At 46.1% G+C, this 17,081-nt stretch overlaps 1 protein-coding gene across 34 annotated transcripts in view; it reads right to left on the bottom strand.

Moving 5' to 3' along the window:
• Positions 1-17,081, bottom strand: part of ZNF12 (zinc finger protein 12) — a 208,181-nt gene that overhangs the window by 186,491 nt on the left and 4,609 nt on the right. For 33 of the 34 annotated variants that reach the window (XR_016387726.1, XR_016387725.1, XR_016387728.1 and 30 more), the window contains one exon: positions 16,995-17,059. Coding sequence is in view for 19 of the 34 variants with exons in the window: in XM_089895592.1 (XP_089751718.1) it covers positions 16,995-17,059 (65 nt within the window). In the remaining 15 variants the exon portion in view is untranslated. Of the gene's footprint in view, positions 1-16,994; positions 17,063-17,081 lie in introns of those variants that run through there. The other variant, XM_089895567.1, reaches the window with a different exon arrangement.

The following is a 17,081-nucleotide window of genomic DNA, read 5'->3' as shown; positions in this document are numbered from 1 at the left end:
CGGCTCTCGGTGACGGTGACGGTGACGCTGGGCAGGGCTGGGTGGGTCGTGTGAGGATGTTCAGCCTGCCTCTTTCCTGGGAAGCTGATCTCAAGTGGAGGCCCTTCCTGTCCTGATGACAGCGACCTGATGTCTTTCCCCAGCTATGTGGCCAGCGACATGGAAGAGGACAACCAGGCCCCCAAACAAGCCATCTTTTCGTTCCTCTATGGAAAGAACCGCTCCCAGCGTCCCTTGTTCCACAAACTGCGTTCCCAGTTCATCCGTTCCATGGGCTGGAAGACGAGGGTCACTCGGGAAGAGTGCGAGCAGGTGGGTGGGCTGTGGCGGTCTCGGGGAGGGGGAGGGCCGGAGAGGAGGGGGGGGATCACGGGGAACTCCGTTTGTGACTTCGGGATGGACGAGAAAGAACCGGAGGCTGGGCAAGGGGAGGCAGCGGCATCCTCATTGCCAGGGGCTGTTTTTCTTTCCAGATCCAGGCTTTTGATCCAGAGCTCTGGGTGTGGGGAAGAGATCGCACCCTCTTGCCCCAGGGGCCCCAGGAGCACTCAGGCCTCCTGTCAACGGTCTGCGCAAAGGTAGGTCTGCATGCGTCCGCAAAGGTGCGGGCGGAATGACGTACTGTCTATTGAGGAAATCGGAGGAATCCCACTGCTGGACCCACATCACCTCTCACGCTGTGAAGGGGGCCCGACGGGCACGCAGCCACACGCAGACTCAGCGCCCAGCCACAGACTGACAGCCACACACAGACACCAGCACCGCGGGGCCCGTGGGCGCCAGACCTTGGGGAAACCAGTTTATCCCAGACGCATGGGTCTCACTGAAATCATTTCACCCAAAGCAACTGGGTCCAAATAACAGCTTTGACGAGATGGTGATTTTCTTCCATATACTGTGTTCCCAGTTTCTCTTTTTCATTCATTTTTGGCCTTACATCCCTCAGGGATATGGGTTCTAGCATTCACCTACAACAAAGTAAATGTCTTTATTTTCATCCAAATTTACTTTCAAATTGCTTATGGCCAGATGACCTGTGACTCTCTACTTCCCCTGACTCACCACTTCTGGACCAATGATTCCTCTTGTACAATTCACCTTTTCCCCCTCAAGTTTACGGTCAAGGGGATTTATCACAACGAGCGAAGGTTAAGGAATGCCATCTTCAGCAGGGCTTATTACAATTGACACATTAGAGTTCTAGACGTGGGCAGAGGGTTGAGCAAACATTTGGCTTAAATCTTGCAAACTAGCTGTCTTAGTCCATTCGACCTGCCCTACTACAGACTGCGTGGCTCATAAACAACACACCACAGTCTCTTTTACAAAGCCAATAATCTCATTCATGAGAGCTCTACCTCCCAAACACCCCACCTCCTAATACCAGCACCTTAGTGGTTAAGATTTTAAGATTTCAACATAAGAATTTTGGGGGACACAAACATTCAGCCCGTAACACTAACCAAGTTTAGGACTGAGTATTATTTAAACGTTAGGATCCAGGGACTTCCCTGGGGGCAGAGTGGTGAAGAATCCGCCTGCCAACGCAGGGCACACGGGTTCGAGCCCTGCTCCGGGAAGACCCCACATGGCGCGGAGAAACTAAGCCCGTGCGCCACAACTACTGCACCTGAGCTCTAGAGCCCACGAGCCACAACTACTGAGCCTGCATTCTACAGTCCGCAAGCCACAACTACTCAGCCTGTGCGCCTAGAGCCCATGCTCCGCAACAAGAGAAGCCAACGTCATGAGAAGCACCGGAGAGTACTCCTCGCTCACCACAACTAGAGAAAGCCCACGCGCAGCAACGAAGACCCAATGCAGCCAAAAATAAAATAAAGGAAATAAGTAAATAAATGAAAAATTAATAATAAAATAGACATTAGGATGCAGGGTTAGCGTCAGGGTTAGGGATCCGGCATCAGGTCTCCTGGTCCACGATGTTGACTTGTCAGTGATGTCTATAGTGTGGTGCCAAGTTCAGAACTGAAGTGGTGCCAAAGGACCAAGGTGAGTTAAGACTAAAGCAGCATTCTTCAAATGCCAGCTCCCTGAGCAGAATCACCTGGGGTCTTTGTTATAAAGCAGATTGCTGGGCCTGACCTTAGGTGTATTCAGTGGTTTTTGGAGTCAGGGTCACCAGAGTCCAAGAATCACACTTGAAAACAATGAATGGCTCAGGACTGGGGTTCAGAATGGAGAATTTGAGATAAAACTGCAATCATAAAGGAGTCTCAGTTCTGGTTAGAGTTGACTAAGCATGTGAAAACCTTTATATCTGCAGAGTTGCCACTTTGAAATCTGACATCCTCGCTCATTCTCTTACTTCCAGATCACAGAGCCCAGGAGAGATGAGGATGTTCAACACGAGGGCACTCCAGACAGTGATGACAGCTGTGAGGAAGGAAGGGAGAAAGCCTCTTGTGCAGATAATCGCGAAGAACCCAGCATCTTCTAGAATGAGCTGAGAAGAGTTTTCATATCATACTCCTAGGAGCGGGGCATGCTTCTAGGAGTCTGTGGCAGGACAATAAGAAAACAGGGTTTTCTCAGATTCCATCCTTTTGGAAGTCACCACCCCAATTTTCAGATCATTTCATTCAAATCTCCCCTGAGGTCCCATTGGAGGTCCCATTTTTTATACGCTTGTTTGCCCTGGTCTAGAAGCATCTGAAGGTGGAGTGTAGGGGCTCAGAATACGACAGAAAAAGTTTTAAATATATAATGAGAGCCATAGGGTCGAGCCTGATGACTTAACTTTCACAGGCTTATTTTGAAAATGTCACCTATAAAATTATTGTATGTTTATATTTATATATTTATTTTAAATAGTTTTGAAATAGTCTTCACTTAGGAACACCTTGTTCCTACAAACCTTTTGTGATGCGTATTACAGCTGTTGTATATTTACTCATATATACAATTGTATTCACATTTTCAAGAGAGATTTTTATTTTTATCTATTACATAATATACCTTTTATATATTACATAATATTCCCATTCTACTTATAGCTAGGTGGGTATTTCCTCCCAAATCTTGTAAGCATACATTTTATTTTTTTAGTTCTCATTATTGAATTGTGGGAATTCAGTCGGAATTTTTTAACTTGTCTCAACGTGTTTGTATGTTATTTTAGCTTATTAAAGAGCACCGTGCAATGCAGCTTTTGGGAAAATACAATAAAGATGAAAGTCTTCCCACAGTCACGTGTGTGTGGTCATTACCAGTCGGCTTCACCGCTTTGCTGTCCAGCGAGGTGTCGCTTAATGGTGTTGTGATTATCCAACCCCATTTCTTAACTCTGAAAAGGAATCCTGAATTATTTTTCATGTAGAGAAAACTACAGAAGATGAGGCACATCTTGCATCATTCAGGACTCCAATACAAGTGTTGGGTAAACGGAAAGACAGCTTTATTGAGGAAGCCGGCAGTCCAGGGGAGCAGGTGGACTCATGTCCCGAAGAACCAACTCTCCCCTCCTGAGGTTCTGCTTGAGGACTATACAGGGAAAAGAGAAAGGGGCTACATGTTGAAGAGAGGGTTACAGGGTGTGTGATCAGCTCACGGACATTCTTCTGATTGGTTGGTGGTGAGGTCATGGTGACCCAACATCATCAGCCTTCTGGTTCCAACTGGTCTGGGGTCTACGTGCTTGTGGGCAGCATGCAGTGCACTTCTTACACCTGCTGGGGTTTCAGTCTCTGCCAAGCTGTTCCAAGGACATGGCTCAGAATATTACCCGATAGCCCTTGAGGAGGAACTAAAGGTCCTTGACTGTGTTGAACGGCTAAAGTATGATTATTTTGTCTTTGCTGTTTTTCTGGCCACGCCTCGCAGCTTGCAGGACGGATTCTTAACCACTGCACCACCAGGGAAGTCCCTGTGCGTTTAGTTTCAAAACATAATAAGGCCGGATGAATTCAGAACTAGGGGCAGAAAGCTCTTCCAGTGAGACACAGAAGCTCTGCTGTTTAGGCAGATTTCGAGAACAACTTTCCAACCACTTATTAAAGAGACCAACACTCCACTAGAAACAGTTATCATTTTACAGAGAGAAAACCAAACTCCAGCTTTGCATCGATGTAACATTTGACACTCAGAGAACCAGAAGCTCTTTTTTGAAAACCTCTGGAATAAACATCAAAACTGAGCCGCCTTCGGCCCAGACAAATGAAAGTCCCTTTCCACCCATCTCCTGCAACTTTCTATATTCACTGAGGTTGTGTCCTTCACTATCCTCTTTCTGCTGCTGGAACAATCAGTCATTTCACTTTAGGACCAAACTATTTTTGTTCCTGTTAATAAACAAAACTACATCGCATTGTCTTGCATACAAAGTCGTACCTCTCGGCTGCTGGAACCAAGCAGGACCCTGCAGGGCCCTTCCATGTCCCCTGCCTCTTGTTTGTAAAACAGATGCAGTCTCCCAGGCCTCCCCTGAGTCACAAAAGAGCAGGTTCAAGCAGTAAATGATTAGGACAACAGCACTCACAGAATCTTTAGTTCCTCCCGAAGGACATAGGTGACAGTGTCACAGACACACTCCTAACTCGTTTTGCAGATACTAAAACCACTACAAGAGGAGAAAGCTAACTGTATGACCACCAACCAGACTGCAGCTATGACGTAAGCTGCTCCATCTTGAGCAGACCTGAACCAATGGCTTACACAATTCCAGGAACTGGTCTCAAGGAAATGCGAACAAACCAACACTGGAGTTGACGATTAACTGTGCCTGAAACAATCAACATGACACCGACCACACCACTGCATGACCAATGTCAAGATCATGGTCAGAGCTGACTGTGTTACTCTGCATGCAGCCCCCACCCACACAGCCCAGAGGCTTCCCGTCTTTTCCCTATCAGCCCGTTTTCCCTCTAACTGGCAACTGGGAGATGGTTTTGGGGACACTAGTCCGCCATCTTCCCAGGTTGCCAGCTTCCTGAATAAAGCATCTTTCTTCCTCCACTAACCTTTGCCTCTGGAACATTGACTTCTGAGCGATGAGCAACTGAACCTGAGTTCTGTTCCAGCGGATAACATTACTATTGGTCAAGTCTCATTCATATTATATTAATGATAACTTTGAACCAAAGTTACTTCCATTTCACAAAGAAACCTAGCAGTGAATAATAGACAACTGCCCATCACACATCAGCATTTTAGGCTAGGAGAGCTCATGAACACACATACCACAACTTTACATAGCCACAAACATCCCTTACATGACTTCTCCAAGTGGCAGAGACACACACATTCATTAACACACCCACAGACATAGCCTCTAGGTAACAAATAAAAATATGCAGCAAGAGCATAGAAGTTGAGATTATGCTTAGTAATCAATGTTTCGGGTTTCTGTCTTGCTCAGAAATGACCTCGGTATCCAATGATTATCCAGTAAGTAACACAATTTAATATCAGTTCAAGGCTTTACGTAAACTAAAGATCTTGGAATTTATCGACAAGCTAACACAGTACAAAACACAGTTACTGTTGAAAGAAAGTTTGTCGGAATAATAGTTAAATGCGGTTAAACACAAATTTACATTTTTCATAGCCTTAAATATTAAGTAGAAGTAATGTTAGCTTATTTGATGGGCACAGCTATATAAATTTAGGAAGAACACTCCCAAGTAGAATTTTTTTAAATGTATGCCTAATACCGATAATTAAGACAGGAATAAATATTTATTAAACCAAAAATATTAAACTAGCTTCACTTGTCAAAGATTTACCTAAATTATGTAAACGTGAAGTCTTTCAATTTCTGAGTTGATTTTTTTTTTTTTTTTTTTTTGGCTGCACACAGAGGCTTGCTGGATCTTAGTTCCTTGACCAGGGACGGAACCCGGATCCTGGCAGTGAAAGCACCGAGTCCTACCACTGGACGGCCAGGGAATTCCCTGACTTGATTTCTATAAGAATACTTTTCTAGCACATTTAACGTATGAGAAGTTCTAATTCCTTTCTCTCTGACAATTTTAGGGATATATAAGTTTTATAAGCACATTTGTATCTTTGTAGGCCAATCAGGACAGAAACCCTTTAATTTAAGAGACTCTACAATCTACTTTAATAGATCCAGAAGTAGGAAAACATTACATACTCACACTGTCAGAGGTAAAGACCCTTCTGAATTACAGACACACAGACATATAGAGAATGGAACTTTTACCTTCAGTTCTCAAGTCTTAGACATCAGTCAGGAATAAAAACTCACCAGTCTAGATATTAAAGAGCCGTTCTCCTCCCACTGGGCAAGAGATTCTCAATTGATTTGAGCTTGTCCAAGTAGACAAACAGAAAAGACTAAGAAAAGACTGACAAACCAGATCCTCTGTTACCTCTCACCTAACTGAGATTAGTTCTGTAGAAACTTAATCCCTTTGGAGAGACCACCAAAAGTCTTCAAACGACACAGCCAAACTCAGAATCCCTGCTGCTCCAAATGGGGAACCACTCAGCTGTAATCCGAAAACAACGCAGAAACACAAAAGTAATACAAGGCGAAACTAAAGAAACAGAAAGTGCGCCAAGTTCAATGGCAGCTTGGGTTCACCCCTGGGAGAGGAGAAAAGATGTACCTGGGCTTCACCGGCTCATGAAATACACCACTTGTTGCTGGGCTTTTACAGATTTATTTACGTGTAATTGATATACAAAATCCAGCCCATGTTTAATTTGTATAACTTGATGAGTCTGGACATATGCACACACCTGTGATACCACCACCACCATCACGGTAACATACTCATCACTTCCAAAAGATTCCTTCTATCCCTTTGTGTGTGTGTGTGTGTGTGTGTGTTAGAAAGACTTAACACAGCACCAGGTACATGAAAAGGTGCTCAACGTCAGTAATCATCCGGGAAATGCAAATCAAAATCATAACGAGATATTACCTCACAGCTGTTAGAATGCCCACATTTTTAAATTTTTTTTAAAGATAAGAGTTGTCAAGGTTGTAGAGAAATCGTAGCCCTTGCATATTGTAGGCAGGAATGTAACATCGTGCAGGCACTGTGGAAAACAGTATGGAGTTTTCTCAAAATCCTTTAAATAAAATTTCCATATGATCCAGCAATCCCACTTCTGGGTATACAGGCCCAGCTCAGAGACACTGCAGCTTCGGTTCCAGAACACTGCAATGAAGCGAATACCGCCATAAAGCGAGTCACGTGAATTCTCTGGTGTACCCCTGCATGAAAAACTTATGTTTACACTATGCTGTAGTCTGTTAAGTGTGCGATAGCCTTGTGTCTAAAAAAACAATGTACATACCTTTATTGAAATATACTTTAGGGAAGAGAAATATAGATCAATGGAACAGGATAGAAAGCCCAGAGATAAACCCACGCACATATGGTCACCTTATCTTTGATAAAGGAGGCAAGAATATACAAGGGAAAAAAGACAGCCTCTTCAATAAGTGGGGCTGGGAAAACTGGACAGCTACCTGTAAAAGAATGAAATGAGAACACTCCCTAACACGGTAACACAAAAATAAACTCAAAATAGATTAAAGACCTAAATGTAAGGCCAGACACTATCAAACTCTTAGAGGAAAACATAGGCAGAACACTCTATGACATACATCACAGCAAGGTCCTTTCTGACCCACCTCCTAGAGAAATGGAAATAAAAACAAAAATAAACAAATGGGACCTAATGAAACTTCAAAGCTTTTCCACAGGAAAGGAAACCATAAACAACAACAACAGAACAACCACCCTCAGAGTGGGAGAAAATATTTGTAAACGAAGCAACTGACAAAGGATTAATCTCCAAAACGTTCAGGCGGCTCACGCAGCTCAATATCAAAAAAACAAACAACTCAACCCAAAAATGGACACAAGACCTAAATGGACATTTCTCCAAAGAAGATATAAGATTGCCAACAAACACATGAAAGGATGCTCAACGACACTAATCGTTAGAGAAAGGCAAACCAAACTACAGTGAGGTATCACCTCACACCACTCAGAATGGCCATCATCAAAAAATCTACAAACAATAAATGCTGGAGGGGGTGTGGAGAAAAGGGAACCATCCTCCTGCACGCTGCTGGGAATGTACATTGAAACAGCCACTACGGAGGACAGTACGGAGGTTCCTTCAAAAACTAAAAATAGGGCTTCCCTGGTGGCGCAGTGGTTAAGAATCCTCTGCCCAATGCATGGGACACGGGTTCGAGCCCTGGTCCGGGAACATCCCCCATGCCGCAGGGCAACTAAGCCCGTGTGTCACAACTACGGAGCCTGCGCTCTAGAGCCCGCGAGCCACACCCACTGAGCCCTCGTGCCACAACTACTGAAGCCCGCACACCTAGAGCCAGCGCTCCGCAACTAGAGAAGCCACCGCAAGAGGAGCCCGTGCACCGCACACTGAAGCGCCTGCTCGCTGCAACTAGAGAAAGCCCACGCACAGCAACGAAGACCCAACGCAGCCAAAAAGCATGAATAAATAAAACTACATAAATTTATACAAAACAAAACACCAACTACACATAGAACTAACACATGATCCTCCAAGCTCACTACTGGGCACATATGCTGAGAAAACCATAATTCAAAAAGAGACACGTACCACAATGTTCACTGCGGCACTATTTACAATAGCCAGGACATGGAAGCGACTTAAGTGTCCACCGACAGATGAATGGATAAAGAAGATGTGGCACATATATACCATGGAATATGACTCAGCCATAAAAAGAAACGAAATTGAACTATTTGTAGTGAGGTGGATGGACCTAGAGTCTGTGAAACAGAGTGAAGTCAGTCAGAAAGAGAAAAACAAATACCGTCTGCTAACACATATTTATGGAACCGAAGGAAAAAAAAAAGGGGGTTATGATGAACCTAGTGGCAGGACAGGAATATAGACGCAGACGCAGAGAACGCACTTGAGGACACGCGGCGGGGGGGAAGGGTAAGCTGGGACGAGGCGAGACAGTGGCGTGGACATATATATACACTACCAAATGTAAAACAGATAGCTGGTGGGAAGCAGCCGCATAGCACAGGGAGATCAGCTCAGTGCTTTGTGACCACCTAGAGGGGTGGGATGGGGAGGGTGGGAGGGAGACGCAAGAGGGAGGGGATATGGGGATATATGTATACGTACAGCTGATTCACTTTGTTATACAGCAGAAACTAACACAACACTGTAAAGCAAATATACTCCGATGAAGATGTTAAAAAAAAAATACTTTAGGGACTTCCCTGGTGGTCCAGTGGTTAAGAATCCGCCTTCCAATACAGGGGGCGCAGGTTCCCCTGGTCGGGGTACTGAGATCCCACGTGCTGTGCTGTGCAGCACAGCCGGAACAAAAAAAAGTTAAAAATACTTTACTGCTAAAAAATGCTGACCATCATCTGAGCCTTCGGCGAGTAGTAACCTTTTTGCTGATGGAGGGTTTGAAATAGTGTGAGAATTACTAACATATGACCCACAGACAAGAAGTGAGCAACTGCTGTTGGAAGTACGGTGCCAACACACTTGCTCAACAAAGAGTTGCCGCAAACCTTCAATTTGTGAAAAGCACAAGATCCGGGAAGCACAATAACTATAATAGAAGATAATGTAATATAATATAATAAATTATAATATAGCCTGTATATTCAAAGAAAAGGAAATCAATATCTAGAAGAGATACATGCACCTCTATATTCATTACAGCATTATTCACCAGAGCCAAGATAGGAAAACAACGCAGATTTTCACCAACACAGAAATGGATAAAGAAAATGGGGTATATATATAGGATATTATTATTCAGACTTATTAGAAGGAAATCCTACCAGTTGAGACAACGGGGATATAACTAGAAGACATTATGATAAGTGAAATAAGTCAGTCACAGAAGGACAAAACTGTGTGTTTCCACTTATATGAGGTATCTAAAAGAGTCACACATAAATTGTCAGGGATGGGGGAGGAGAGAATGGGGAGTTGTTCAATGGGTATAAAGTTACAGTTACACAGGATGAATATGTTCTAGAGAACTGCTGTATGACTAAGCGTCTATAGGTAACGAGGCACACTATTCTTTTCGTTTGAATTAAAAAATTTTCATTCAAGTGTAACTGACCTACAACACTATGTTAGTTCCAGGTGCATAATCTCAATATTTCTATACATTAGAAAATGATCACCAAGATTAAGTCTAGTTGTGGTCGAGTTACCATCCGTCACCGTACAAAGTTATAATGTTATTGACTGTATTGCCCATGCTGTATATTTCATTCCAAAGACTCATTTATTTTGTAACTGCTTATCCGTTCCTCTTAATCTCCCTCACCTATTTCACTCATCCAACTACCCTCTTCTGGCAACCACCTGTTTCTTCTCTGTATCTATGAGTCTGTTTCTGTTTAGTGACGTTAGTTCATTTATTTTGTTTTTTACATTCCACATACAAATGAGATCATACAGTATTTGCCTTCCTCACTGACTTATTGCATTTAGCATACTACCCTCTGCCTCCATCCATGTTGCCACAAATGGCAAGATTTCATTCTTTTTTTTTTAATTTTTAAAAATTTATTTATTTTACTTTCGGCTGCATTGGGTCTTTGTTGCTGCAGGTGGCATCTTTCCTAGCTGCAACGAGCGGGGGCTTCTCATTGCGGGGGCTTCTCTTGTTGCAGAGCATGGGCTCTAGGTGAGCGGGCTTCAGTCGCTGTGGTACGCGGGCTCAGTAGTTGTGGCTCGCAGGCTCTAGAGCATGGCTCAATAGTTGTGGCACACGGGCTTATTTGCTCCGTGGCATGTGCGATCTTCCCAGACCAGGGCTTGAACCCATTTCCCCCGCACTGGCAGGTGGATTCTTAACCACTGCATCCCCAGGGAAGCCCCTCATTCTTCTTCTTCTTTTTTTTTTTTTTTCTGGCTAATAGTCCATTGTGTGTGTGTGTGTGTGTATATATATATATATATATATGACACACCTTCTGTATCCATTCATCTATGGATGGACACATAAGTTGCTTCTATACACTGGCTATTATAAATAATGCTCAATGAACATAGGAGTGCATGTGTCTTTTTGAACTAGTGTTTTTGTTTTCTTCCCAAAAAATACACAGAAGTGGAATTTCTGCATCTTATACTAGTTCTCCTTTAAAATTTTTGAGGAATGAGGTGCACTACTCTTGACACGAAGTTTACCTGCTGCCGTTAGGTGAATCCATCCAGGATGTCTGTGAAGACCTCCAAAGCTGCTAAAACATTAAGGGTAGGGACCTCCCTGGCGCTCCAGTGCTAAAGAATCCCCCTTACAATGCAGGGGACCTGGGTTCAATCCCTGGTCAGGACACTAAGATCCCACGTGCCGCAGGGTAACTAAGGAATGGTGTGGAGGAGGTTAAGGAAAAGACCACGCCAAGCTCACAGGCCGTTTAAGATGGCAACAAACTCCTGACATTGACTGAAAATCAAAGTTCTTTATGTGTAACAATCGAAGAGGCAGGATGGGTCCTGTTAGCAAGGTCCCCTGAGATGCCAGGTCACCTGACCCCCAGCTCCAGATGCAGAGACGTCCGGGACCCAGGCTTTGCCGGCCTGGGAAGGCTGAGGGTGCCCACCTGCTGACAGGACACCGGGGCGGGGGGGTGGTAGGGTGGTGGTGGTGAGTGGGGCGGGGGGAAGAGCTGGTTACCGCCCAAGGCAGACGAGCGTCTGTGCAGAACTGCCTCGGCTCAGCCTCGAGAAGCCTGTCTCAGAAATCGACAGCAAGTCTTCCAGAAGCTCTGCCCATATTCCATTCAGACGTCACTGGTCACACCTGTGGCTGCCCGGATGAAGACTGGGGGCCCACACGTTCACACACTGAAAGTTATTACCAAATGCAAGAGAGTGAGGGATCAGACCATGAACTACTCTAATTTTAAAGCATTAAGTAGAATCACGCACACCTTCTTCTCCTTTCCGGTTCTGCATTTGTAATTTCACAAAATGTGTGATTTGTGCGGCTTTTCTAAGTGCTTGTAATTTTGCCGGATGAGAAAAAAACTGCACAATAAGAAAACATTATAGTTTTCACTGGTAATGGGCATAAAAATATATGCGCTGTTGCTGCTTGAAAACAGCATTCATGTGAATGTTCCAGATGATTTTCTATTTGCTGATGGGTTAAGTGGCTTGCCCACGTTCACTTTTATGTAAAGGGAAGATGAGAAAATTGCACTTTAAACTTAAAAAAATGGATGTCAGGAAACCCGGATAACAAATTAAGAAAGCAATCAGAACTGCAAATATTGAGGGGTTTTAGGTTACTTTCAAAACACAAGGGAACAACCCACGATGTATGTGTCTTAAAGGACCACTTGGTACGGTAAGATTCCACAGACAGCCTTGTAATCGCACAACTCAGAACTGGTCACACACTGCCCACAAGCCACTTTCTCAGCGTTACGTTAACAGTGTCGGCTCACTCCCCTGCTTGGTGGCAGAGAGGATGGGTCTCCTTTCCTTTCTGAGATTCTTTTCATGAGTGGCTAGAAAGCTTAAGCGCTGGAATTCCATTAGAGAAAAGGAGTATTCCTCAGAGGACTGTAAATGACAAAACCCCAAGAGGGCTTTAACAGCTGCGTCCCTGTGTCAGAGATCTCCCATGCATGGCTGGGGCCCAAATGACACACAACAGCGGGGGCCCAGGGGCCGCAGTCCTAGGACGCCGCTCCACAACCAAAAGGGTCCTCTCGCTCGTCGGGGAAAAAGAAAGGTGTTCCCAGACACACACAGACTCCAGAACCAGGAAGTGAGGACCCCACCTGCCTGGCCTGTCCCAGGAGAGTGGCTGATGCACTGCCCAGAACCAGAAAGGGGAACTGAGACCCAGCAGAAAGGGAACCACGACACCGACGCATTCCTCCACCCGCACGCGCCTGTGCCCGCAAAGAAGCTGCACCTCGGTACCGACCAAGGAGGGTGCTCTTCAACTAGGAATCTTACGCACACAAACGTGCTGATTTTGAGAAACTTTTGAAACGCATAGTATTCAACCTCTCAAAGTAAAAAAAAAAGTAATGAATTACATAGCAATGCTGGAAAATACAGGAAAAAGACAATAAACCTTGGAAAACAATGTTTACTAACATGACCTCAACTGGAAAAATTTAGAAACATTTAACACGACTCTGAAGCCAATAAGACAAGGAAAACAAAACAGAACAAAACAAAACAAAACAAGACAGTATTGGGGCAGGAGGACGGGCAATGGACATGAACAGGCCCTTCATATAAAAACAGAAATACACCAGTCTGAAAAGACCACAGACAGAAGGATTCCAAGTAAGTGACATTCTGCAAAGGGCAAAAATACACAGACAGTAAGAAGATCAGCAGCTGTCGGGGGCTTGGGGACACTGGGGGGGATGAACAGGTGACCGGCACAGATGTTTCGGGCAGTGAAATGCTTCTGGGTGGCACTGCAGTGGTGGCTGCAGGTCATCACACTTGTCCAAACCTGCGCAGCAGGACACAGAGAGTGAGCCTTAATATAAACTACAGACTCCACGGGAGAATCAGGTGTCAATGCTGATCCATCACTGAGATGACGCGCCACACAAGCCTGACATGTTATCAAGGGAGGGAACCCAGAGGGACGGGTACAGGAAACTGCTGTCTGCTCGATTCTCCTGTAACCCTAAAACTGCTCTAAAAACTCTCTATCCATTAGAAAGAAGAAACAGCTTCTAAGCATGTGAAAATACTCTCAACCTCATTCACGATTCAGAAAAACCCCAAGGGAACGTCCACACTGCTTACCGGGGCCGAGGACCAGCGGGAACACGCCGCGGCCTAGCCCCTTCCTGTCGGGCACCGCGCTGGAGCCCAGAGTCCCCGACTTGACCCACCGCACCCCACCCCGCGTTTCATGCCGTCCACGGTCTCTACACATGACATCTTTAGATCAGATGACTCACTGTCCCGATTACAAGGTTTCAGTTTCTCCACAGGATGAAACCAAAACCAGCACAGAGGGGAGGCTCTTCAGTCAACCTCAGGGTCTGCCTGCATCCACGTCCTGCTGTTCCTGACGGGAGGCCCACGTCCTAAGGAAGGAGCTCCTTACCAGCACCTCAGGAGCCTCATCCGGTCCACCTCACGCTGCTCTGAGAGCCTCGCCAACCTCTGCAGCTACCCAAGTCCTGGTCACTTGAGGGCCGTCACCCTTCCCCGAGTCACTGAGACACGTGTTCTGACGATGCATTTATAACCAGGCTCTCGGGCTTCCCTGGTGGCGCAGTGGTTAACAATCCGCCTGCCAATGGTGGGCACACGGGTTCGAACCCTGGTCCAGGAAGATCCCACATGCTGCGGAGCAACTAAGCCCGTGAGCCACAACTACTCAGTGTGTGCTCTACAGCCCGCACGCTACAAGTACTGAGCCCACGGCCCGCAACTACTGAAGCCCGCATGCCTAGAAGCCATGGTCTGCAATAAGAGAAGCCACCGCAGTGAGAAGCCCGCGCACCACCAGAAAGAGTAGCCCCCGCTCACCGCAACTAGAGGCAAACGCCTGCGCGCAGCAACAGAGACCCAATGCAGACAAAAAATGAATAAATTAATAAGAAACAAAAATTAAAACACACAGATAAATAAATAAAAGCAGGCTCTGCTGTGTCAGCACTCTGGAGTTCCCGACGTATCGACGGGCAGGATTCCCGTCCTCTCCTGTAATTACGTCTCTGAAGTGCCTTTCCCGAGGAGAACAGAAGCTCCTGGAAGCAGAGAATTGCTTAAGATCACATGCAGAACCGGAAGACATCTGAAGTTTATGTCTAAGATAAAAGACACGACACTAGATGGCGTGAAGGGTCCCCGAAGCCAAGAGCCAGGGAAGCAGGACACGTCGTCTGGGGACCCTTCCACCAGCAGAGCAGAAAGTGTCCGTGGCCAGAACTGGCGCTCAATTCGCTTTGAGCTGAGAGGCACCCGTGTAATTACATAGGCTCCCCAAAGACTAATTACTCCCACATTTAAGAGAGGAGATGGCTTTTCAGGCAGACAAGGCAAGTACGGTCTTCCCCGCTGGCTGAACTGTGTGTGCAGATGGTCACGATGGAGCTCGGCCCCAGAGCTCTGCTCTCTCCTCAAACCCCCAACTTCACCCTCACCCTCACCTGAGGAGCTGCTTCCCTGAGAACAGAGAAGCCATCGGAGGGCTTCCCCACCTGCAACCCAGCTCTGCCATCCCCTCCCCACTCCAGCACCCCGGGCAGCAGCTCTCCCCTCCCCCACACGCATCTACTGGATCATTCCCACTCTCATTTCTCCCATCAAAACACAACACAACACAACACAACACAACGTCCTCCCCGGACCTCAGCTCCTACTCCAGCTACTGTCCAATTTCTCTTTTCCCCGTCACAGCAAAACGTCCAGCAACAGTTGGGAACAGAACAAACCCAGTTCTCCCACTCCTCTCTCCTAAGCGTCTCCGATCAGGATTTTACCCCACAGATGCATCCGCACGCAGCATCAGCGAGGTACGACCTCCCCCCAGCGCTGGGCTCGATGGTCAATGGCTCCACAGAACGGCTACCTCGTTTGTCCAGTCACCCAGGGAACCTCCAAAGTGCTTCCCATATGCAGACAAAATGCTGTGATTAATATTTTAGGAGAAATACTCAGCGTGCACAATACACTTGAGCTGCTGGAGGAAAGAGGTAGCAGCACAGAAAAAAAGTTTCCGTAACTACAGAAATGAAAAGATAAGCTATTTTAATGGTAGCAAGTACGGGACGAAGGGGGACGAATGAAAACCATTTAGACTACGACAGTAACAAGCCTAATACTACAACGTGGTAACAGAGGCTGGAGAAGGACTTTAGAATGAACCCATTTTTCTGGGTAGGGTGACGGGCTAGACGATGCAACGATGAGCCGCCAGGGACAAAAGGAGAAAGCAAGGGGCGAGGGAGCTGTAAATAATCATTCTTGGATCTCCTGGATCTGGCAATTTGAGGTGCCCTTTGGACAAACTCCATAGAGATGCTGGCAAGTGGCTGGACAGAGGCATCTATCTGGTCCAGCTGGGAGAACTGACAGAGCTGGAAGTGAAAAGCACCACAAGGTGAGATCAGACAGGTTGAAGAGTCGTGAACCAAGAGTGAAAAGACAACACATAAAGAGGGGGGAAGAAAGAATCAGTCAGGAAGAGAGCAAGGAGAGATCTGTCACAGAAACCAACATAGCAGACTCTGCAGATGGGAAGGCGACAGTGGTCTGAGGTGACGACTGGCAAATCTCCACCGGTTCGTATGCTGGGTGCCAGGTCACCTCAACCGGATCAGGTTCTGGGGAGGGGCAGAACCAAGACCGCAAGCTGCACGATACAATTCAGGTGGGAAACACGGAATCTTTGCCACAGACATCACTACATCACATCATTACACATCACATCATGGTGTGTAGCGCGACCCTGTTAGATTGTAAGTGACAAAGAGGGAAATTTACTGGAAGGGTGACAAGGCTGTGCTTCCAGAGGCTCCTCATTGCATCCCTGGATTGAGCACTGAAAACAATGTACCTACGTGACAACGGTGTTCTACTGAACAGAAAAGTTATATGCCCTGAGTGCTCCCTGGAAGGCATGCTCTCGGCTTACGGGAAGCACAAGGAAGGCACCGATGTCAACACGTCAGGGGCTGTCGCTCAGGAAGGCTAGCGGCCTACAGCGGGATCCTCAAGGAAACCTTTAACACCCGAGAACAAAAGTGCTTCGGCAGGACAATGGAAGTCAAGCAAGGGATGGCGTTTTGCCACAAATGTCAAGAACGCGAGGCTTGTACTGTGTCTATAAGAGGATCGTGGGATCTACACGTAGAACTTGCCAGAAACACTTGGTACTTGCTTTGTCGAACCACATCTTTCCCCAACTCCTACTTTCCCATTTCACATCTTGAACTATTCGCCTCCCAAGGTGTTATCACAAAAGAACAGCAGCAGGTAAATAAGTAAACAGCAAAACTCACCAGGGGCTGATTCATTTTCCGCTGCTCTTGGAACACCGTGCAGGACTGTGACTGTGGAGGCGGACCTGCAGAAGGAAAACGCAGGCA

The sequence above is a fragment of the Delphinapterus leucas genome, chromosome 15 (genome assembly GCF_059928025.1).
Source record: "Delphinapterus leucas isolate spDelLeu-1000000601 "Yukka" chromosome 15, BTC_Dleu_Yukka2, whole genome shotgun sequence".
Classification (NCBI taxonomy): Eukaryota; Metazoa; Chordata; class Mammalia; order Artiodactyla; family Monodontidae; genus Delphinapterus; species Delphinapterus leucas.
The sequence above is the reverse complement of the archived record's forward strand: the minus strand, read 5'-3'. Positions and strand labels throughout refer to the sequence as shown.